The 23,900-nt window shown below is 40.8% G+C and overlaps 2 protein-coding genes across 2 annotated transcripts; one reads left to right on the top strand and one right to left on the bottom strand.

The window, feature by feature from the left end:
- Positions 1 to 2,031: 2,031 nt before the first annotated feature.
- Positions 2,032 to 5,513, top strand: LOC147424851 (pentatricopeptide repeat-containing protein At3g09040, mitochondrial-like). Its single transcript, XM_086500246.1, has one exon. It carries the CDS (start codon positions 2,371 to 2,373, stop codon positions 4,249 to 4,251), a length of 1,881 nt encoding a protein of 626 aa, XP_086356372.1. The 5' UTR covers positions 2,032 to 2,370; the 3' UTR covers positions 4,252 to 5,513.
- Positions 5,514 to 19,084: 13,571 nt separating this feature from the next.
- LOC147424850 (pollen-specific protein C13-like) lies at positions 19,085 to 20,376 on the bottom strand. Its single transcript, XM_086500481.1, has 2 exons — positions 20,104 to 20,376; positions 19,085 to 19,851 (listed from the first exon to the last, which is right to left on the bottom strand). Exons 1-2 carry the CDS (start codon positions 20,252 to 20,254, stop codon positions 19,517 to 19,519), a joined length of 486 nt encoding a protein of 161 aa, XP_086356607.1. The 5' UTR covers positions 20,255 to 20,376; the 3' UTR covers positions 19,085 to 19,516.
- Between the last annotated feature and the right edge of the window lie 3,524 nt (positions 20,377 to 23,900).

Here is a 23,900-nt window from a genome sequence, read left to right as displayed (position 1 = left end):
GACCTTATAGTCCAAAATTTCGTCTCTTGGAATGCACTGATTGCTGGATGTGTGCAAGAAGAGCAGCGCCAGAAAGCTCTAGGCTATTTTTAGCTTGGAATGCACTGGTTGCGAGATATGCACAATAGGAGCATGGTAAGAAATCTAGGCTATTTCCAACTTCCTATCGGGAGTGTAGACTATTAGAATGCATTGATTGCAGGATTTTCCATAAGAGAAAGCTCTAGTCTGTTTCCAGCAGATGGAATCACATACGCGTGCATCTTGAAGGCATGTGGCTCTATGCAAGATGTTGATATGGAACAAAAATTTAGGCTGATATTGTTAGTCAGGGGGTGTTGATGAAAAAGATTCATGCTTGGTAATGCCTTGGTCGATATGTATGCCAGATATGGTGCACTTGAGAAAGCACAAAAAGTGTTTGAGAAGCTTCTTGCAGGGAATGTCACCTCTTTGAATGCACTGATTGCAGGATGTACGCAACAAGAGCAGGGCCAGAAAGGTCTAGGTTGTTTCAACAGATGCAAAGCATTGGAATGAATCGGTCACATGATACGGACAACAAGAGCATTGCCAAAAAGCTCTAGGTTGTTTTCAGCTTCCTATACGAAGTGTGGACTCTTGGAATGCATTGATTGAAGGATTTGCCCCACATGAGAAAGCTCTAGTTTGGGTCTTTGCATTTCCTAAACTCACACTGCACTTAGAGCTGCGTCCCATTGGACGCATGTGGGGCATACAGTGCAAAGGCTTCATTTAATGGAGCCTCATCTCGTTGTAGCGCATGCAGTGCAAGGCCATTGCGCTCTATGCATTGCAAGTGTACAGCGCGATGTAGCTCTTATGCACTTAAGATGTTTTGAAAGGCTTTTTATTTTTCCAAGATTGGGGACACTAATGAATCTTCCCCCTATTGGCTCCTAATCTTATTAGCCCGAATCTTTCCAGATCCCTCCTCATGACATCATCGGACATACAATTCTCCTCACAAGAAAAACTGCGACTGCAAATTGAACTCTGATGGGCACAAGGTGAAGCGTGTGTCCTGACCACCACACCATCGTGCACTTGTTGTCCATCAAGCAAAGCTTTTATTATTAAAAAACAAACTTCTCCTTATCTTGGGCTCTGCACGCATCCTTGCGTCCCTTCTTTGTCTCAACCGAGACATCTCTGCATGATGCTGCCCATCCCCTCCCACCTCATGCGCGACATGTTTTCCTTGCCCACCGTTTGACTTCGCCCGATCTGACTGCCACACCCTCTTTCCCTTCACTTATCCTTCCATTGCAAAGCTTTCCTTTTACTTCTAAAACGAATGAGAGCATTTTTTTAGGGGGCTCGTTGCTTTGTTTATTCATTTCTTCAGGAGATTCCCCGAATCTCATCTCATCCTTGCGTTGAACAACTACATAGGAACTCAGATCTCCCACCGTCTAAAAGGGTAAGGAGGGTCGAATACACATGGGGGTGTAGAACCCAATGTTCCACGACAACCCACATAACCAACACACCATCCAAACTACATTGCTATACCTGGCAAGTATAACAATTAAACAAAATTCTCTCAACATGCGGATCCATTGCACGCGCACACTCGCCTCTTGCCGTGTGACACCTTCTACATCGCCTATGCCTCTTGTCGCGCGACACCATCCACCCTCGCTCGACACTAGGCCTATCTCAGCTATATCTAACACGGGCATGGGAGATGGGATCGAAGGCTCCCATCACTTTTGGGCCCCGACATTAGGCGCGCGCCGTAGATCTTGTCGCATAAGTAAACTCGGGTATTTTTGTAAACTCGGGTACCCGAGTACCCGAGTTTACTTTTTCTCGCCCCGATAATTTTGCACGTCAAAACTCCATGGAAACGTGTACATTCCACAGGTGATGTGCATGGGCGAAATGGATTGGCCACATGGCCCTCGAACCCCAGGTTGTGGGATCAATCCCGTGGTGTGGGGGGAAGAGGCGAAGTAAACTCGGTGAGTTTACAGTTTACATTGCCCAAAATCTACACTCCTCAATCGTGCCACCATAGATCCCATCTCCGTGTGAGATATAGGCGAGGCTAGTCCTTCTGATCGCATCAACGAAGATTCGTTTACTTTTCCCCAACAAAAAATAAGCAACCTTGACTGGTGTGCAGATCAAGTCGCATCATCTCGCATGCACTGCTGCTGAAGCTCCATCGCTGGCAGCAGTAGACATCTCCAAAAGAACCACCCGAACGGAATCCCCTGCTCTAGGTTTTGACCGTCGCATGGATAAATGTGGCTGCAGATATGCATAAAAGGAATCTCACTGGCCATGTATAGATCCTAAACAGGTAAGGGCGGAAGCCTTAATCCCAGACTTCCGAATGATATGCAAAGGGGCATGGCGAGCATGGTGAGGAGTCGAACCACAGCCAGTTCTTTTATGACCGCTCTAAAAGCCTGTGCTGAGAAGAAGGATTTGTACCAACTCAGTAAGATACACGCTGACATTTACAACAGTGGGTTACTTCAAAGGGACCCATACTTAGGTAGCGCATTGGTCAGCATGTATGCCAAATGTGGTGCCCTCACAAAGGCACGAAAAGTTGTTGGTGAGATAGCTGTCCGGGATGTTGTCATTTTGAATGCATTAATTGCAGGATATGCCCAACACGGCTGCGGCAAGGAAGCTCTTGCCTGTTTTCAGCAGATGCGAAGTGAAGGTCTTTCTCCAAATGCAGTCACCTATGTGTCCACCTTGAAGGCTTGTGCCATTACACAAAATGTTGATGTGGGTGAAAGAATTCATGATGAGATTGCTAGTCAAGGTCTTCTGGAGAAACATGTAGTGCTTGGTGGTGCTTTGGTCGACATGTATGCCAAATGTGGCTTTCTTAGGAAAGCACAAAAAGTTCTTGATGAGCTACCTGTCCGAAATGTTGTGTCTTGGAGCGCACTAATTGCAGGATATGCCCAACATGGCTGTGGCAAGGAAGCTCTGGACTGTTTTCAGCGAATGCGAAGTGAAGGCATTTCTCCAAATGCAATCACCTATGGATGCACCTTGAAGGCCTGTGGCATTATGCAAGATGTTGACATGGGCGACAAAATTCATGACGAGATCGCGAATCTAGGGCTTCTGGAGAAACATGTAGTGCTTGGAGGTGCGTTGGTTGATATGTATACCAAATGTGGGTCCCTCATGAAAGCTCAAAAAGTTCTTGATAAGCTTCCTGTTCGAAATGTTGTGTCATGGTGCACACTAGTTTCTGGATATGCCCAGCATGGCTGTGGCAAGGAAGCTCTAGCCTGTTTTCAGCGGATGCGAAGTGAAGGTCTTTCTCCAGATGTAATCACCTATGCGTGCATCTTGAAGGCCTGTGCCATTACCCAAGATATTGACATGGGCAAAAGAATTCATGATGAGATTGCTAGGCAAGGGTTGCTGGAGAAACATGTGATGCTTGGTGGTGCTTTGATTGATATGTATGCCAAATGTGGTGTCCTCGTGAAAGCACATAAAGTTCTTGTTGAGCTTCCTGTCCGGGATGTTGTGTCTTGGAGCGCATTAATTGCTGGATATGCTCAGCATGACTTTGGTAGTGAAGCTCTAGCCTGTTTTCATGAGATGCAAAGTGATGGCCTTTCTCCAAATGCAGTTACCTATGCATGTGCCTTGAAGGCATGTAGCATTACCCGAGAGGTTGCCATGGGTGACAAAATTCATTATGAGATTGCTAGGCAAGGGTTGCTGGAGAAACATGTAGTGCTTCATGGTGCTTTGGTCGATATGTATGCCAAATGCGGGTTCCTCAAGAAAGCTCAAAAAGTTCTCAATGAGCTGCCTGTTCGTGATGCTGTGTCTTGGAATGCACTAATCGGAGGATATGCCCAACATGGCTGCGGCAAGGAAGCTCTTGCCTGCTTTCAATGGATGCAGCAAGAGGGCACATCCCCAACTGCAATAACTTTTGTTTGTGTGCTCAGCTCATGTAGTCATTCAGGGCTAGTGGATGAGGGGCAAACACTATTTGATATCATGACAGAGAGATATGGGATTTTACCAGAGGAAGAATCCTACACTTGCATGGTTGATCTTTTTGGGCGTGCAAGGCATTTCGACAAAGCTATGAGAGTAATCAAGATGATGCCAGCATCCATTTGGCCTTCAGTTTTGTCTGCTCTTCTAGGTGCTTGTCGAGAATGGGGAAATGTGGAGCTTGGAAGATTGGCCTATGAGCGCGTAATAGAGGGAAATGATTTGTGTTAACGAGTAATGTTTATGCAGCTGCTGCTGGCATGGGGAAGGAGGCTCAAAACATTCAGTACCTAGGAATCAGAAAGGTGCTCAGAAGCTGCTAGGACATACCCGCTGGACTTATGCAAGTGGAAAAGTTCACGTATTTTTCATTGGGGATACTGAACATTGACATTCACGGGTTTTGCCTGGTCAGCCTCTTCTGAAGTTTTCTATTGCTGGTGTAATCATCAATAATTATGTGACAAGGGATGGATACATGTGTGTATGCAGGGATTGCCATGCTGCTACCTCACGAATATCAAGAATAGACACAATTTTGAAAGTAGAAAATGCTCTTGGTGTTTATCAATTAAGAAGTTCTGGAAAAGTCGAGATGGGAAACTTGTAAGGCTTCGCAAGTGCTTATTTTGTCAAGTTTGGAGCAAAAGGTATACCTATCACTCGACTGGACATGGGAGTCCAGTGCAAGAGTGAGAGGGGAGTACTTAGTACATGATTGCCAGAGCACAGGCTAGCCACACACGTAACAGAGAGAGGGATGTAGTTGGCACATGATGGCTGGAACGCAGGATAGCCCACACACATGCATGGGCTTACGACGAGAGCACTTTTCATGCAACCGGTCGGGTCGTATAACTGTCGTGGGCTTGGCTATTTCCCTTCCAGCCTCGACAACAGCTAGTTGCCACTCCAACCACAGGCAAGCACGCTTGTGTTATCAAATCAGAGTACAGCTACTTGACAGTCGGCCATGTGATGTGCTCAAGCTGCCCTCATCTGTTGCTCCAGACCAGGCTGGTTCCATCCGCTCATGTGCCAAGTACAGGAGTTGTTTGGCTGATGAACTGCCTCTGGCAGTGCATGCAGAGGCAAGATGTCGTCTTACTGACGCGGCAGGAGCACCTGAGAAGCAGAGGGGCTCTGGACTGCTTGCATGCATGGAACTTTGGAAGCATGTGCACATGAGTTCAAGCTACTTCAAAACTTTAATCATTCTGCTCTGTGAAGGCCTTGCTTGTCACAAGGGCCTCCATAAGCTTGTGCATGGGGCCACTTGTAACATGGGAAGTCTCTTCACAGAAAGAGAGAGATGCTATCTGTACCATTTTCCTTGGAAGTACAAATTTGGGGCCACTTTTGTCAACTCTCTTGGTGGTGTTGCCAAGAGAGCAAATTTCCTTCCATTTCTTTGCATGTGTGTCAGCCTTGCAAGGTCGTGACCTGGAGGTCTATTTATTTTCATTGCCTGGATACCAAAAACAAGATGTCTATGTTGTAGACAATGCACTGCCTTCAATCTATGGTGATGGACTTGTTTAGAGACTGCTGTACATGGACTTACAATGTGAATGCACTATCTGTGCTATGGAGGCAATACAATAAAGGAACCATGGTTGACTACAAGCAACAAGAGTTTGGAAAAAAATGGGACAATCAACGATTGAAATAGATAAGGACAACATCCGAGAGCTTGATAAATGAGAAAACAAAGAGCTGCATCATGTCCTTGTTAACAAGATTGTGAGTTATATTCAAACACTTGCAAACATAGCAAAAACCCCTCAGTTCGTCAAGATTGGTTCATGGGAGAGCCGGTCTCAAGACACACGGAGCCCAAGAATAGTGCAACAACCCAACCCAAGGATTTGTCCTCGTCACTTTCAGCTTGCATTTTCTCATTCCTGCCCAGATTCTGCTATCATGGAACCGATGGCTACAGCCAAGTATGTAGTAGCCTTTGCTATCAAAAATCTACTTTGGGGGTGAAACTATTTAAAAGATGAGGACTAGAAAGAGGTCTCTGCATAAAAAATGTCAGGCTACAAGTTTGAGACAAAAGATGGGAGTTGTGTGAGAATGGGGTTACATATCTCGTGATCAGGAATTTTACACTACACCTGCCTCAATGTTTGTATACATAGTTGTATGGCAAGACTAAGGAATGCAGGGGATAAGAAAGTTCATTAATGTTGCAAACTTTTCAATGACGAAGTGGATGAGTGCAAATTAGCTCTGGCTTTTATTCAGTAGTTTGATGCAACTTTTCAAGGGGGACAATTTTGCAGAGCCTTCCAGAAAAAGAGTGCTTTTTTTTTGTTATGAGAGTTGAACCTGAAATAACACACACTCTCACCTCCAACCCCCATGAGTTCTTAGAACTCATGAGGATTAGAATGAGTAGATTGGCTTAGGATTTGCAAAGTTAAAGTAAGCACTTCATCAAGTATGTACATGTGGCATAGTGGTTTAGGTTCCATGGGCAATATCCCTTCCTATGACTCATTTTGGTGGTCAAAAACCAACTAGTAACCCACCTAGAAAATCGATAGTGAACTTCATTTCAGTAAAGGATGAGATAGAGTAGCAAGCCCACATATATGTTGCCTTGGATCCAGGTGGCCAAAAGCGACAATTCTCTATTCTTGAGACTAAGAGAGAGTCTGAGGGTAAACCTCTTTCCTTATTGATTTTGGTAGCTCATATTCATTTTTGTGACCTAACAGTGTAAAAATATTGCAAGTCATCTCCCAACCCACAGGCCGTAAGCTATGGGTTTCTCTAGCAACTCTATCCACCGTCTTGATAGACGAACACACGGTAGATCTATCTTTTCAACTAGAAGGTCACTCCACCCAACAAAGATTAGAATCCTAAAGATTGGCCGATTTGAAGGAATCCTAGGGATCAATTGGCTGAGCAAAGATAAAGCAAACGTCCATTGCATTGAAGGGAGCATCTCTTTTTCAAATTCAAAGGACAAACAATTCTCAGTGCAAGGCAGAGCGGGGAAAGATCCCTTGAAGGTGGTCAAAGCTAGTCGTTTAGTTAAGAGGCTAAAGAAAGGATTATCAATCTATGTTATAAGTCTCAATAAACGAAATACCGCATCAAAAGGATTAGAGAGTGAATGGCTAAATGAATATCAGAACATTTTTCCAAAGGAGTTGACAAATCTTCCCCCACCTAGGGAACTAGTGCATGAGATCGAGCTCATTCCTAGCGCCCAACCAATAGCAAGGAACCCCTACAAGATGTCGCCTTTTGAATCCATAGAGCTGAAGAACCAGTTGACTTAGCTTTTAGAACAAGGTTTCATTAGACCCAATGTCTCTCCTTGGGGTGCTTTTATACTCTCCCAAAAGAAGGACCAGTTGCCTTAGCTTTTAGAACAAGGTTTTATTAGACCCAGTGTCTCTCCTTGGGGTGCTCTTATGCTTTCCCAAAAGAAGAAAGATGATACCTTTAGATTTTGCATAGATTTTCAAGGCCTAAATCAGTGCATTGTCAAGAACAAGTATCCCTTGCCTTGCATATATGAGCTACTTGATTGACTCGGTGGTGCTAAATATTTCACCAAGATCAATCTCAGGTCAAACTATTACCAAGTTGGGATAAAAAAGGAAGATATTCCTAAAACGGCTTTCAATACAAGGTTTGGGCATTATCAGTTCACCAGCATGCCTTTTGGCCTGAATAATGCCCCTACCACATTTAAGTGTCTCATGATTGACCTCTTTAGGACAGAGCTAGATGATTTTATTCTAGTTTTCTTTTATGACATCCTTGTGTATTCAAAGACCGGAGAAGATCATGAACGGCATGTATGCCATGTCTTGGAAATTCTCAGAAAAGCCCAACTCTATGCCAAGCGGAGCAAATTCTCTTTCTTTGTAGAGAAGGCTGCCTATTTGGGATTCATAGTCTCTAAGGATGGTCTCTCTCCCGACCCAGCTAAGGTGGAAGGTGTAGTCTAGTGGCCCATTCCCAAGTCTGTTTTAGAAGTTCGAGGATTCCTCGTCCTCACAAGATGATGTAGAGTATTTATAAAAAATTATGCACTCATTGCAGGTCCTCTCACAGAACTCACCAAAAAAGAGGAACCCTTTTTTTGTCTAGTAAGAGAGATACAACCTTCAACAAATTAAAAGAGTTCTTGGCCAATGAACCTGTTTTCAAACTTCCAGATTTTCAAAAAACCTTTGAGGTGATAGTGGATGCTTGCGTACAAGGTACAGGTGCGATCCTACAGCAAGAAGGCCATCCCATAGCTTATGAATCATGATAGCTCAAGATTCATGAGAAGAATTATCCTACCCATGATCTTGAGTTACTAGTTGTGGTTCATGTACCCCAAGAAGTGGCAACACTATCTTTTAGGCCAGATGTTTCAGCTTGTTATTGACCACAAAAGTCTCAAGTGGATTTTCACCCAGTCAGATCTCAATATGCGACAAAGGCAATGGGTTGAATTTCTACAAGAATTTACTTTTGAGATCAGATTTAAAATTGGCAGAAAAAATCAAGATGCGGATGCTCTAAGTCGACGGATAGTCTCCCTTGCCATCTTGCTAGTCCATTCAGCCCTACCAGAAGAAGTTCAAAACACCCTCCAAATGGCTGAGCAATATGGTCCATTGATTCAAGAAATCAAAGCTCAAGTTTAGAAAAGATACCTACAAGACTATTCTATTCAAGATGGACTCTTATTCTTAAGGAACCAACTATGCATACATACATGCTTAAGGATGCAAATTCTTAAGGAAGCTCATGAAACTCCTCTTGCAGCTCACCCAAGTCATCACAAAATTTTTGCTTCCCTTAAACAAAATTTCTATTGGCCTAAGATGAAAAAGGATACCCTCTCCATCTCGCTAGTCCATTCAACCCTACAAGAAGAAGTTTAAAACGCCCTCCATACTGATTGGCAATTTGATCCATTGATTCAAGAAATCCAAGCTTAAGTTCGTAAAAGATACCTAGAAGACTATTATATTCAAGTTAGACTCTTATTCTTAAGGAATTGACTATGCATACCTACATGCTTAAGGATGCCAATTCTAAAGGAAGCTCATGAAACTCCTCTTGCACCTCACCCACGTTATCACAAAATATTTGCTTCCCTTAAACAAAATTTCTATTGGCCTAAGATGAAAAAGGATACCCTAAGGTATGTTAAGAAGTATTTAATATGTCAGAAGGTGAAAGTTGAAATAGTTAAGGTCCCTAGGAAGCTACAACTCTTAGATATACCTACAGTGGGAGTGCATCAGTATGGAGTTTGTATGGGAAATTTTGATTCAATTTTTGTGGTGGTGGATAAACTCACGAAAGTAGTTCACCTTGTCTAGTAAAAACCAATGCATCTGCATTTAATAATACTCAAATTTTTGTAAAAGAAATTATCAAATTATATGGAATTCCTACTAGGATAAACAGTAATCGTAACACTACTAAATTTACCTCTAAGTTTTGAAAGGCCATGTTCTAATCCTTGGGCACTCAATTAAACCTAAGTTCAACCTATCATCCAAAGACAGATGAACAAACTGAAAGAGTTAATTAAGTCATAGAAGATATGCTGAGATCATATTGTAGTCAATAGCCTCGTCTTTGAATCAAATATTTTTCCTTAGTGGTATTTGCCTATAATTATTTTTACCATAGAAGCTTGAGAATGTCCCCATTTAAAGCTCTTTATGGACAATATTATCTCATTCCTCTCAGGATGGTCGACTCAAATGTCCTAGTGCCTGCAGCCAAGAATACCCTTGAAGAAATGGATCGCCAAATCAAAATAATAAGGAAGAACCTTAAGAGAGCAAGTGGCAGGCAAAAGAGTTATGCTGATTTGTATAGATCTCTCAGGATTTTCAAGATAGGAGATAAAGTTTTCCTTAGGGTCAAACCAAAGAGAAGTTCACTCAAATTGAGAAAATACAAGAAGGTAGCAAATAGATATTGTGGACCCTTTGAGGTTTTGAGAAGGATATGTGACCAATCTTACGAACTCGGCATGTGCACAATGTCTTTCATGTTAGCTTGATGTTATATGTTGCAGATCCTCTTCACATCTTAAATGATGAGGATACTATTCTTATCACACAAGAAGAATTCGAGATGAAACCAAAATAAATTTTAAATAAGAAGAAGCAGAAGCTACGACACCAAAAAAATCAAGAGGTTTTAGTCTAGTGGAAGGGTTATCCCATTGAAGATGCCTCTTGGGAAGACTGGGAAATGCTTTATTTCTCAATTTTCTCATCTTTTTTTATGAGAATTTTCTTCTTTTTGTGCTCAAGCTGAACCCTGGTAGCCCATTAATTACAACTACAACCTCTATCTTACTAAATTTTGTGTCACTCAATTAATGGACCATAACTATTTTTGCTAAATAATAACAAGATTTGTGTTATCCTTTAAATCTTATAACTTGGATTGTTGTATAAAATTGTAAAATAAATATATAAATAAATTTAGTTATATCTAAAATTCTCCCGAGGACTTCTACAAAATACCATATATAGAAAACTAAAAATGAATTTAACTATATCCGTTAAGAGAAATCAAAGAAAGAAGGATTCAAGACAAGAGCCAAGATCTTTATATACGATGAACTTGTTACAAGATACAATGAAGATAGTATCCATCACAAGATCATAAAGGCAACTATTACAAACATGACACATATTAGGTAACTCATTTATTGGAATACTTCAACGTGTTATCATAACACCCACCTCATTAGCATGAGGGTTATGTCAAAAGGACCTCTGAGAGGCAAGCAAAAACGAGGATAAAGGCAAATCTTGTGGTGAGGAAGAAATTGTGCAAGAAAAAAGACTTGTTTAAAGACATAGCCAAGCGAACATTGTTGCGAAAGTGATCGTGACCACAAAGTGTCACCTTTGTTATGCCTCGAAACATCCACCATTTGGTTTGTGCTACTGAAGCTCCCAAGTGAGGGAAGAGCAAGCGCTCATACCACTTTGCAAAATCTCTCTTTACATATTCACTTGCTTGTTGAAGATGAGGAATGGCCATAGATAAAACCTTCTCTTACCCCCGATCCATAAAGTAAGGTAATGAAAATGAGCAAAGAAACAACCTAAAGGATTAAAAGAGACAACCCTAAGAAATTATTGACAAGGAGACGGAAAGAAAGAGAAAGAGGAGGTAAGATCACTGTAAAAGATAATGATAGATTACACCTTGTATAGATGAGCCAGCTAGCAAAGATTGAATTAACATTATCTAAAAGTTAAAGGTATAACTTGTGGTTGAAGATTTATCATCTTCCTTTATTATTCCAAGCCGGAGATAACTCTTTCTTTTTGTTGGAGAGTTTGTAAGGGCCTCCTCCTAACCCTTACTCATGACCAACACATCTAAGACACCCGACTCAGAAGGAAAAAAATAAAAATAAAAATTGAATAAATTACAGCTAAATCCAAGCACCAAAGTTTACCCACAACACACTTTCGATTTACACCATGGAGACATGGACATAACCAATGCATGAGAAATTAGGCTTTTCGTCTCAAGACAATTAACATAAGGAAAAAGAAAGACAAGATAAGGGTAAGGTGAGTAAGGAACTTGTTGATAAAGAAGAAAAGTTATCAAAATAAGTAAAAATAACTTATTGATAAAGAAGAAAAGCTATCAAAATAAGTTAAGGCCTTTATCAAAATAAGCATAAAAGAGAAATCCTCTACTCGTTCAACACTTCTCTTCTCAATTTTGAAAGTGCAAACTTGAGAGTAATCTTGGGAAAGCCAAATCTAAGCCTCTTTCACACACACATCTTACACACACCTCTCTCCAAGAGACGCCATGTCCACAACAATAATCAATCTTCCATTACACTCTCCCTCTCCTCTCTCCTAACTCTCAATCTTTCCATAGCTTGAATCTCCTTTGACTCTTGCCATTCTCTCATTCCAAGTAGCTCAATTGGTGGGAGCACTCTCTTTATCCATAGGTGTTTGGAGATCATACTTATCTAAATAGTATGCATGATGAATGGGTGACTAATATCTACACTTATTCCTAAACCCCCACAATAAATTTTTTTATCGATTTTCAAGTTACTCTTTTTTTGTTTACTTCGATTATTTAAAAGATATTGGTGCCATAAATCAAATACAATTAAGTATTGGAATTTTTGGAACTAACCATTATTTCCAAAATAAGCATTATAAATTTTTCAAAACTAAAATGCTCTCATGAAAGGCTCACATTTTTCTTGATTTTGCATTCAAGTCAAATAAACAAATAGACTCTTTTTTTTCTTCTCTATAAATTAAGTCTCCCCAATTTAAAAATTTTAAAAATCCTTTTAAAACATCTTAAGTGCATAAGTGAAGTGTGAGTTAGGAAATGAAAAGACCCATGGAAGTGGAAAATCAAAAGACTTTTTGTGTCCATATAAAGAGAGATGGTCGTATGGACCTTGATACATTTGTGTTTTTCTTTGCTTATTTTTTCATAAGAGTGTTCTTATTTTTAGAGTGTCCTTGCACTTTGTAAGTAGTGAATATATTCCTTTTGAAGCCATTAGGAATACCTTTTAAATTATGTATGTAAGATTTTTTAGTGACATAATTAAGTTAATATCTAATTCTCTTAAGAGGAAGTTAAGTTTTAAAGGGTAATTTTATCTTCATAAAAGGATTAAAAAAAAAAGAGGATTCCCTTTCCAAGTAAGGTTATCCCTCTCTTGTCAATTGAAAAATCCCAAATCTCTAAGCCTCTCCTAGCTATGTGATTAATCCTCTCCACGATAGCAGAGATAAAGCATAAATCTCATCTTAAAGGAGAATTCGTTAATCATTCATACACCATTGCATGAGTATTTTGCACGACACTAGCATGTCCACTCTTAAGAATTTTACATTTTACTCTTACACTACCATACATCGAAGGATTCTACTCTTACATAAACAATCATCTACTATTGCATAGTCAATCAAAGAAAGTTTTAAGATTATTTGCGTTAAGATTTCAAGTTTGTGCATTCTAAAGTTTGGTGTTTATAACTCATGTCTCACACCAAAGCAAAGATCATTGTAGGAAACATATGCATTGTTCATTTCAAGTTTGTCTACTTTCAAGTTTTCTTTGCAATTACAAAGGGGGGGAGTAAGGGGATAGCTTCACGGAAGTGACAATCATGTTGCTTGAACATAAGATTGCCATCGCTTTCATGGAGATGCACCATGAATGGAAAATGATGCAAAGAAACAAATAAGATTTACCCAAGACACGATTAACTTGAAAATTAGGTTGAGACAAAATGTTAATTATCAAGAGACTCGTTTTTTTTTAAAGGTCTTGCTTGAGTAGACATTAAAAGAACATAGCAACTAAGAAATTTAATGCAAAGAACTTAATTTAAGTTTCAATTAGAATCAACACTTTTCGAGAAGATTGGGAGTGGATAGCTCTAGCATAACATAGAAGTTTCAGTGTGATATGTGTCTTAAATGTTTGGAAAAAAGTCGACGCACGTGTTTACCTATGGGATGCGACAAGGGATGGTCCTTTTTTACTAGGACTGATAATCGTTGGTCTATATTTTGAGCTCAAGTTCATTGAATGTCCTGGAATTGAAATTGGATGGGAGTGAGTCCACGATCGGCGAGTGAGAGGATCCATGGATGCGTCTCAAAATCAACCTAGTTCGGGTAGGCATGATGTCGACGGAAAAAGAAGGAAGGAGAAGATATTTCAAGAAGGGGTCGGATAAAGAAGGAGGATGTATTTTAATTAAGAAACTCTTCTAATTATTTGATAAAAAGAAACCTTGAAAAGGCTAAGTACCTAAATGGGCTATCCCGCAAATGTCCTCAGCAGCCACACGTTTGCTCTTCTTTTCGGATTATTTATCTAAAAAGGAACATAGAGTAGAGTAACTTTGTAAGCCTTCCCCAAACAAGATTTTTTTTTAAAAAAAATTTGAAACTTGTGTAAAGGTACTGCCTCCACACGTGGCGAAGGAGATAGAATACCTGAATCCTAGGATGAAGATAGGGATATGCTTAGAGAACTACATATGATTGCTTAAAGGATAACTATATAATTTTAATAATATTAAAGAAAAAAAGAATTAAAGTATTTTAAAAAGAAAAAAGTGGGAACGACCCAATAAATGCACACTTGCAAAGGTATACAACAGTTTGCATGCTACTTTCACATGCTTGAAATGTGTTGTTGTTTTGACATGATTGAAATATTAATTTTTAGTATCATAGTACTACTTTGAAAATGTTCATTTATCAAACGGTTCAGTGGGAGAGTGGATTCCAGAGGGTTGTACATTAAGGTACATCAAGAATGGAAAAAGGGATTTTGATCTATGGAGTGGGGATCAAACTTAGAAACGAGAGATTCGTGTAGTTAGTAATTACACTCATCTTAGGGGAACGCATTGACGACTGTGCTAGGTTATAACTGATAAAAAAATGTCAGTGACCTTGAACCAAGGATGAATTAAAGAACTCCCCCAACTGACTGTGAAAGGTTGAGTTCAAATTTAGTCTGACAACTTCGATTAGAAAGTTGAACCGATAAGAAAAGGTATTTTCCGGTTAAGAGATCCATATAAGAAAAGTGAATGTTAACATCCCATTGAGTTGGCATCGAAGAGCAAGAGGAGTCCTCTCTTGGTGCCCGTCTCAAGCGGGAGGGATATCAAGAATCGTGGTGTATCCATTTGGAGATGGTGCAGCCGACAGTGCCTAGCATGGCTCTTCTTGTAGTGAGGAAATTATGAATTCTCACTGAGAGCTCCATCCACGTCGTGCTCGTGTGTCTGCTCTTCTTTTCCATCGTACTCCACACGCATTGCAGACTCTTCAAGTGATATCAGAGTCGGAGTGAAGGCCTCGTATCATTGCAACATCGCGATGGAGATTGCGTGAAAATGTGAAATTTTCAGCACTGTTTTGCAGGGAAAATTTGATTAATGATTTTAGCTTGCTTCTCATCCTATTTATAGAAAATGTGGTGGTCTACAACTTTCGAGTTGAAAGTTTTTCTAAATTTTGTACCGATTTTGTTGTGTGTTTGGCAGATTGCCTGTAGGTCAAGGATAGACAGTTGAAGATTCTTACATATTTGTTTTGACCTGTAAAAACAACCCATTTCATGTCCATTCCCGCTCTTCCTAGCCATTTCTTTTAGATCTACGACTTTGCAAAAGGAAACTTTTACAAGATTTGAGAAATATTGACTACCCGACTGCAGGGTATTTTGAAAATTTGAAAATTGATATACAGAACATATATGCATATTGTGGTGATTTAGAGTGCTTTTAGAGCTGATTTGCTGCATGCACAAGGACAGTCACAGGTTCTCTAAACACAACAGATCTGCGAATATCTTTGGAAGTGACAACCATCACAATTCGAGTGGGAGTTTGGATGCATATGGTTTATGAATGACTAGCACTTGAGAATGCTTGTGCTCTATTGAGAGTGTTTTACCCTCCACAGGGAGTTAGTTTTGTGCTTTTTCTTGTACACTCATTGACGCCTGTTTGAGTGCGTGTCTTGCGGTTTGCAGTGATCGTTCCACGTTTTGGATATATGTTATGTTGCAAATATTTCCATTGTAAGTCGTTGTGGAGCCAATTTTGGTTTGTTTTGGCCATCCCAACCATTTCTAAGACTCGGTTTGAAAGAGCCCTTTCTGAGACTGTGGCTAGTTGTGATCAAAGGTATATTGGGGTGTATGCAAGATGAGGTGTACCCAGTTTTGGTAGTTTATGTAGCTTTACACTACAAAAAGCAAGCTTTTTATGTAAATTTTATTGCATGACACCCTAGCTATACTCATTTCTAAGAGCCAAGAATTGGTGGCCACATGAAAGACATAAGTACTAACATACCAAAAAGGTCCAATTTCTAAACAAACTAAAGAAAATAGTACTTTTTGTGTGTAAGGAATCTTTTGGTTTGACATGTCACGCCCTGTCACAACATTGTTCTCTTAACATAGATTCTTATATAAGTCTCTTTTCACTTATTTTGAAATAAACTTACACATGAATTTTGCATATGCTTAAAGAGAATATTTGAAATTATTAGAGTTTTTTGGCTCATTTATTTAAATTATTAGTAATTATCTTTGTGAAAACTTTCAGTAATTCTTACATCACTATTTCTACACAAGATATCTATACATGGAGGTCTAATTTCTCAAGATCCTATGGTCATTTGATAGATATAGTTATGCCGAATGTGGCGAGACAAAAAAAAACCATACGTTAACGATTGAATTTTAACAGATCTCCCTTGGAAAATTTACATAGAATATCAATAAATGAAATTCAACTCTTCTATAAATTATAATAAAAATAATAATTATTATTTTCTCATGGATTTGATATATATTATAGTTCTTGGTACAAGGAGCCTATAGAAAAAATGTTGTGTGTAGTTAGGCTTCATAAGCTTATCTTTTATCCATTTTACTTATGTGCAACTTTTGGATTATCCTCAGTGCACATCTTAAGGTTAAAAATTTATCAAAGTTAAAAAAATTGGCATTTTTTCATTCTCCAAGGGTATATTAAAGCATCTTAGTCCTAGTTGGCCATGCTAGCATACGAGGTGTAGACAAATGTGTTGAACACTTGAGTGTCACACTTTCCACCTAACTATCAAAACTGGGTACACCTGATCTTGCACACACCCATTGATTGTTTGGAAATCATTGAGCTCGAGAACCTGTGTCTACGAAGGCTACCATGACATCGACGGAGACTCCATCAGACAATTAGGTTGTATTCTAGCACGACATGGGAGACATCCAATATGACTATTTACAAAGGTGCACATTGACGATGCTCTTCAGCGCACGATGCAATACATCCTCAGACAACACCCGATGCCAGACACCAAGATTGTATGAGTTTGGTCTCATAGGTCATTCTGGCCTTTTGAAGATGTTTAATATAACATTTCATGTGTGTGTGTGTGTGTGTGTGTGTGTGTGTGTGTGTGTGTGTGTGTGTGTGTGTGTGTGTGTGTCTGTGGAGTCTAAGCCACAATGTCAAGCTATTACCACTGACCACTTCTATCCATGTCCGCTAACTTGCGCATCCAGTATTACCACCATTCTCATTGTTTTTGCCCCTACTATCACAACCACTACCAATCCGCTACATGCAGTGCAATTACTACTTCCACAATCACCACCACTCACTACAACTGAAACTAGCATTGTACATTCACTCCGAAGAGGTTTTTTTCAACCAAGTACTAGCCCAACATTAAAATTCTTTCAACTAAAGACACATTAGGTTCTTTGAGAAATTTAAGGCTAGAAGATTCCTAAAAATGTCATTGATGGTGCTTGATATATGAATCATTTATAATAAGAGGACATGCATGGATAACAATCTAATTCAAAAGATGGAATTAAATCGCCACTCAATCATTGATCTCGAAGATGGTCATAAATTTACCCTCTCAATTCATGGAGCTAAAGGCATATCATGGTATTTTTAAAAACATGAAGTTCATGTAGAAGCTATAGACGAAGTAGTGAAAAAATTATCACAAGGGTTCGCCTAGTTTGGGTTTTAGCTAAAAACCCCTTATTTTACAAAAAGTTCCATGTCTTAATTGCCAAGAAGAGAGTACACTTTTATATCTCTACCTTTTCCTTTTTTTTCCCATAAAAGGCATTGTGATTGAATATTAGCAAAGAAGCAAGGTTACATTTCTCTAGTGAAACAGAGGAGGATGACAAAAAACAAAAGTTGCATGGGAGAAGGTACTGTTTTCGCTGATTGACATAATTACAAAAGTTTCCATTCTAGCTGATCCTTTACAAACACCATCAGTCACCAACTACTTCCACTAAGCAGAGAGCTAAGCACTTCTTGGAGGTGCACTACGAGCCGTAGCCCATTGAAGTGTTGCCTTCTTAGCTTTTCTTCTTCAAACTTGCAATCATCTACCATTCTCTGTAAGTGCATGTACGAGCCGCCAAGCAAGACCTCCTGTTGCTTATTTATGTTAGCACTATTGTAGAATCCCATGCAGTCATTCAGAACTTTCCGATTAGCTTCGTAGATTCTGCATTGATCAAGCTTGCGTTGGTTGACCTGCAAGGAAAAATGAGCAAACAATATCCTCAGACTTTTAGTCTGGCAAGCATTGTTAAATATGCTCTCGTTCCTTTCACGCCAGATTAGCCAAAAAAATTCTCCTTTGATCCTGTTCCAAATTGAATCACCAAGCAAAAATTGTTTCCAATCTCCCTCTATAAAATGTGGCATTGATTGCCAAGCTATTCAATGAGAACGCACGGGCTTTAAAACCAATCACTGCATCAATAAAGGAAAGTTAGCCCAAGAAGGTAAAGCACCACTTTGGGCAAGCCAAAAAGGTTGACCACATGTAAAGAAAGTTGTACATTTTGAAGAGCGGCATTAAGTTTAATTGTGGAACCATTCAAGAGGATACCATGTCTCTAGATTAGTGATCAAATGCTTCCTTTATACTAGAATCTTGACATGTGCTTTGCTTTAGAGAGGTGAAAAAGGTGTAGAATTTTATCATATTTCAAGCAATTTCCCATTTGAAGACTAGACAGAACACACATACACACGTCTCTTCCATAGCTATGAAATTCTTCCAATTCTTGACATGTACTTTGCTTTCAAGAGGTGAAGGAGGTGTGAAGTTTCACCAAATCTCAAGCAACTTCACATTTGAAGAGGAGAGAACACCCACAGAGTGCGGATACGGGCCACACCGATTCCATTCAATGTAACACTTGGTAGTTCACACTTGCTTGCAAATGTGCAAAGAGGCCTTGCTTGCTTGCCCGTCCTTAATGAATCAATTGACTCAATTACCTAAGATCAGGGACAATAGTGGGATTATAATCTACTTGTTTGAAAAGTGTTTACGCATACAAGCGACTTAACTAACCGCATTTTCTGCTAGCCAGATAGTCAACATTACTAAACAATGGTTGGCATGTAAGTTTGAAATGGCAACATGGATTGGCATGCTTATGTATTATAGGAGACAATCGAAGGATAAGAAGGAAAATGCTTCTACATCTTTGGAGGTAAATATAACTAAGATACATAGGTGCTTGCAACAACTTGTAAAAAAGAGCATAAGCATATTGATTCTATTCCATGGAGCTAAGGTGAAAGCATGTCACCATAATCACAACTTCCAATGGAAGATTTTGAGGTTCAAAAATTGCTAGCAGAGAGGTGATCTCATATTGCTCCCTTTGATGAGACAAACCTTGCATTACACAATCAAGATTCGGAAACGTAAATTGGGATATATGTAGCGTATGTCCGGCTAGGTTTGAGAAAAACGAATTACGCAGTCCGTGGAATCTTGGACAAATGGATTTCTTTTACATCTTAGTAGTACTTGGACAATATATTCACTTAATATTCTGCTCCTTCACATGCATTGTTCAGCAATACTGACCTTGTACATCCATCTGACTACTACTCCCCACCAAGAATATTGCTGCCTTCCTCTGTGGCAACTTCAGAGGCACAAAAGGAAGCAAGTCGATTCGGAGTGAATGCAAAGGGCCCCGTGTTGATCACATCATCGGCAAGGCCGGCATTGCGAGTGAGGAGAACAGTAGCAAATGCACCATGTTGCGAAAGGAGATTGCATGTGGGATGTGGACTATGAAGCACAAGCGCCACACAATACTCGCCCTCATGCTCCCCGCCCACTGGCAATGAGAATTCCCCGTTAGGTCCGGTCTTACCTTCCACATATGCTGTTACATGGCCTTGGCTTGACCCACATTGCACTCCCACCTTGGCCCCTGCTTTGCCCAAACCCAAAAGAGAACCAACTGAATATGAGCGGCTACAAATTAGCATTGTGTGTGTGTGTGTGTGTGTGTGTCCGTGCGCGTGCACGCATGCCTGCACGCACACATACATGCATGTGTGTGAACCTACATGTGGGTGCTTCATTTGCTCGGACGGAACAAATGGAGTCAGTGATGGGCAGCATGTGCACACTCTCTCTCTCTCCCTCTCTCTCTCGCACACATCAAAGGTTGTGCACCCACCTGCGAGGTAGAAACTCGATCTGGAGAAGTGTCCAGCGTGACAAGCATCACAGAAGACCCGTCCCTTCACAACCAGAGGATGGCTCTGGGCAGAGCCCTCAACGAGAAAAGCAGCGAGCGGCAAGAGGAAGAGCAAGGCTCGCAAAGCCATTGCCTGTGTGTGTGTGTGTGTGTGTGCGCGAGCGCGCGCGAAAGAGAGAGAGAGAGAGAGAGAGAGAGTGTGTAAAGGAGGTTTTGGGCTTGTGCAGGCTGAGGCAGCAGTAGGCTAGAAGCAATGGAGTGTAGCTTCTGCTTTCCAGCTACTCTTTCAATCGTACGCTGAAACAACCTTTCCATGCAAAGCATGTGGTAGCCTAAATCATGTAGTAAATGTTTCACGACTCTAGAGAGAGGCAGTGTTAGGATTTGACAGGCAACTCAAAATGTCAAAAGACAGGTATGTAAGAAGTATGCCCTTCTGGATAGAAGAGAAAAATTTAACATTGCCCTTCCAATGACAGAAGAGTAAAAAATGTCCCTTTACACAACACAGAAAACTTAAAGAACAAGCATTTTTCAACATTACCAAATACTTGTTCGTGACAAAGGCCAACAAAGAATCGTAGCAATATTCATTTGTACAAATGCAAATTGAACGTCAAGGCATCCATTTTCCATACAAGAAACAAGTAGACTCTATTGGAGAAACTAATCAATTTTTACACTGTCCGAGACTGAAGCTTAATAGGGGGCAGACTGAGAGCCCGAGAAGAGTCCGAAGGTTGCTCGCAAGTCTCTGCTCATGAGTCTTCGTGTTGTCACAAGACCTTCCAACTCTCTCATGTGTTGACGTAACAAATCCCACATTTCTTTCCCCTCTTTTGTTGCAGTTCCTTTGCTGTGTGTGGGCATGATGTTAGCCCCTTGTGACCATCGACACTCGATATCTTTCCAAATCCCTACAGGCACCTACATAGAGAGGCTGAGAGCAAGAGTCACACCCGTAGTGCTCGCACCACCCCTCTGGAGTCTGGTTCGTTCAAAATTTTGGGTGAGCATTGAGTCGCCCAATTCCCATTAGGTTAAGTTAGAACTTAGCAATGGCCGGCCCATTTCCCATTAGAATTTAGAAAATTACTAGATTATGAATGGCTTAACCACACACCCAAATCCCCCTCATCTACTTTTAATTCCTGTCAATATGTAAAATGCGAATGTGAATGCAAATGTCTCCACTCCTACCTTTGGTGGGCCTTGACCTCAGTTCAAGTCCAAGAAGGGCTTTCCTAAGGGTTGCCCTTCTAATGACAGGAGAGTGGGATTAGCATCCTTCCACGAGGATGGGCATATTTTGCCTTCTCCCTTCTAAACACCGGTGTTGCCTCAAAGTGGCCTTCATACGAAGGGCTTGAGAGTCAAAGAAGGGAAGAAGGGCGTCAAATCCTAACACTGGAGAGAGGGGGTTTTAACTTTTAACGTCGTAGCAAGTTGGAACAATCAAACACTCTTCATGAAAACCTCCATGCCTAGCTAGGCCTAGGACTGCCATCCTCTCTAATGCACACGAGCATGTTGCGACTCGCGAGGAGATGAAGAGAGCGTCATCGGTAGTGTTCGGGAAAAGTGTGCCTTAGCTTAGCCTTGAGCCGGTTGCAAAATCAAAGTAGCCTGTCGAGGGGAGGACAAGAAGGAGGAAAATCCGCTTAGAATACACGACAAAAAGTGTAATTTTGCAAAAATACTGGCTAGTATTGTAAAATTTCCGGTTCAAATTTGTCTTGGAGAGTTTTTTGTTTGTTTGTGAAAATGAATTTTCCCGAACATTGGGACTCATCGGGCATGTCGCAAGGAAGGAGAGAGAGAGAGAGAGAGAGAGAGAGAGAGTAACAAGTTAAATTGGGCCGAAGAAAAACTACACCAAATTTACAAAATGCGGTCGAAATTCTTGAATTCATTAAATTCTCTCACTTTAACTATTCTACATTCATGACATCAAGCCGACTCCCATATACTTCAAAGAGCACACATGGCCCATGTTCATTTTGGAAGGGTGACCCTTATGCCCTTCATTGAAGAGTAAAAGTACCTCTGAAGGACATCGAAGCCTTCAAAAATTAGCTCACGATGACATAAGTGCAATGGTTAGGACCTAGCGGCTCCCAAGGGTGAAGTCTCGCTCAAGTTTGGCGGCAAGGAGAGGGGGTGGTGCCTCAGCACTAAAGGGCACGGGAGAAAAGAGATGGGATCCGCGGTGGGGGTCCAAAGGGGGAATCTCGAGACGAATGGATGGCGAAAAAAAATGGGCACCGATCACGAGCACAAAGACTCGAACCCTCGCCGCCACCATGAGAGCCTAATGCTCTAACCGCTACGCCCACTACGGGCAAGTTAACATATGGGCAAACTAAATAATGATAAATAAACTTGGATAGCCCCCCCTGCTTGTCAGAGTTTACTTTTTCTTGTCCTAGTTTACCCCGGCATCCTGCGGTTACGCGCGTCTCGATCGCCATGTCTTGGCTTCGCTGCCGTGGATCCCACCGCTTGGGCTTCAATAAATCTCCCGTGCCCTTTAGTGCTGAGGGTGGTGGTGGTGGCTTACTTTACTCAAATCAAGCTTGACCCGACTTTACAAAAGTGCATTGGACAACTCTCACGCTCCCAATCATTAATCCCCTCTCCCCCATGCCCATGTGAGATAGAACCGTAATTGGTGTCCCAAAGTGGAGGCAAAGATAACTCCACAACTTTGATAACAATGCAAAAAGATCCACCCTCTTACAAGGTCATAGTTAAAGGAAAAAGAATAGGCTTCCAAAAAAAGGTCCTTTATTTGGCTCTTAGCCTCAAATTTTGGGCAAATTAAAACTTAGGACCTTTGTCCATATGGTGACTTGCAAGCTTGTTGCCAATGCTAGAAACAAAGGGCAATATAGCTGCAAAGCTAGGCAAGAAAAATTATTTCCTTGTGTTTGACCCCAATTTCTTTTCTCCCTCTTAGACAGAATCTGATATCAATGCAATACCCATTTCATAGAAGCTAGTGCCTTTCTATTTCCCTGCCAAGTTTGGTGGGCCTCTTCATTTGATTGATGCATTTGTATGATATGGGTCCAACACTTGTAACATTTGGAGAGAAGGCATTTCCGAAAATTATGTCGAAAGTCGACGTCTCGGCAATTCGATGAGAAACAAGGCATGATCCCAAGAGAGTGCACATTGTAACTCGTAGGTTTGCTTTCAAAATACGCGATATGCTGAGGGATTTGAATCCCTACCTGAATGTATAAAAAGCTGCATTGTCTCTTGTGGAAAATTTTGACAAAAAGGTTTGAAGGGAAAAAACTTAGCGATTATGTGATGAGAAGAGTCTTCTTTCTGAAAAGAACCAACTATTATTGCCATTTGATATGTATCCATCTAGCAGTAAAACAAGACTGGACTTAAGGACTAGATTTTCAAACTAGAGAGAGAGAGAGAGAGAGAGAGAGAGAGAGAGAGAGAGAGTTGACTCCTTGGCCTATCACAAGAAGTTTTGGACAGATTCTCACAATAATTCTCACATTGTGACTTACCTCAACATCATGAGCTTCTGCGAGGGATGCAACGCATACCTAGCTAGGTACGATTGGGGGCAAGGGACTGCTGGCCCGGTGGGCGGGCCAGGGGTCCCTTGCCCCCAATCGTACCTAGCTAGGTATGCGGTGCCTCTCGAGTAAAGCTCATGATGTTATGCATTGTATGTAAAACACTGAAAAAGACTCCATTTTCCTACATGAGAAAATTTCTAAATCTTCTTGTGTGTGAGGCCAAAACAG

This window comes from Adiantum capillus-veneris, chromosome 25 (genome assembly GCF_014529385.1).
Source record: "Adiantum capillus-veneris isolate H3 chromosome 25, ASM1452938v2, whole genome shotgun sequence".
NCBI lineage: Eukaryota > Viridiplantae > Streptophyta > Polypodiopsida > Polypodiales > Pteridaceae > Adiantum > Adiantum capillus-veneris.
The sequence above is the reverse complement of the archived record's forward strand: the minus strand, read 5'-3'. Positions and strand labels throughout refer to the sequence as shown.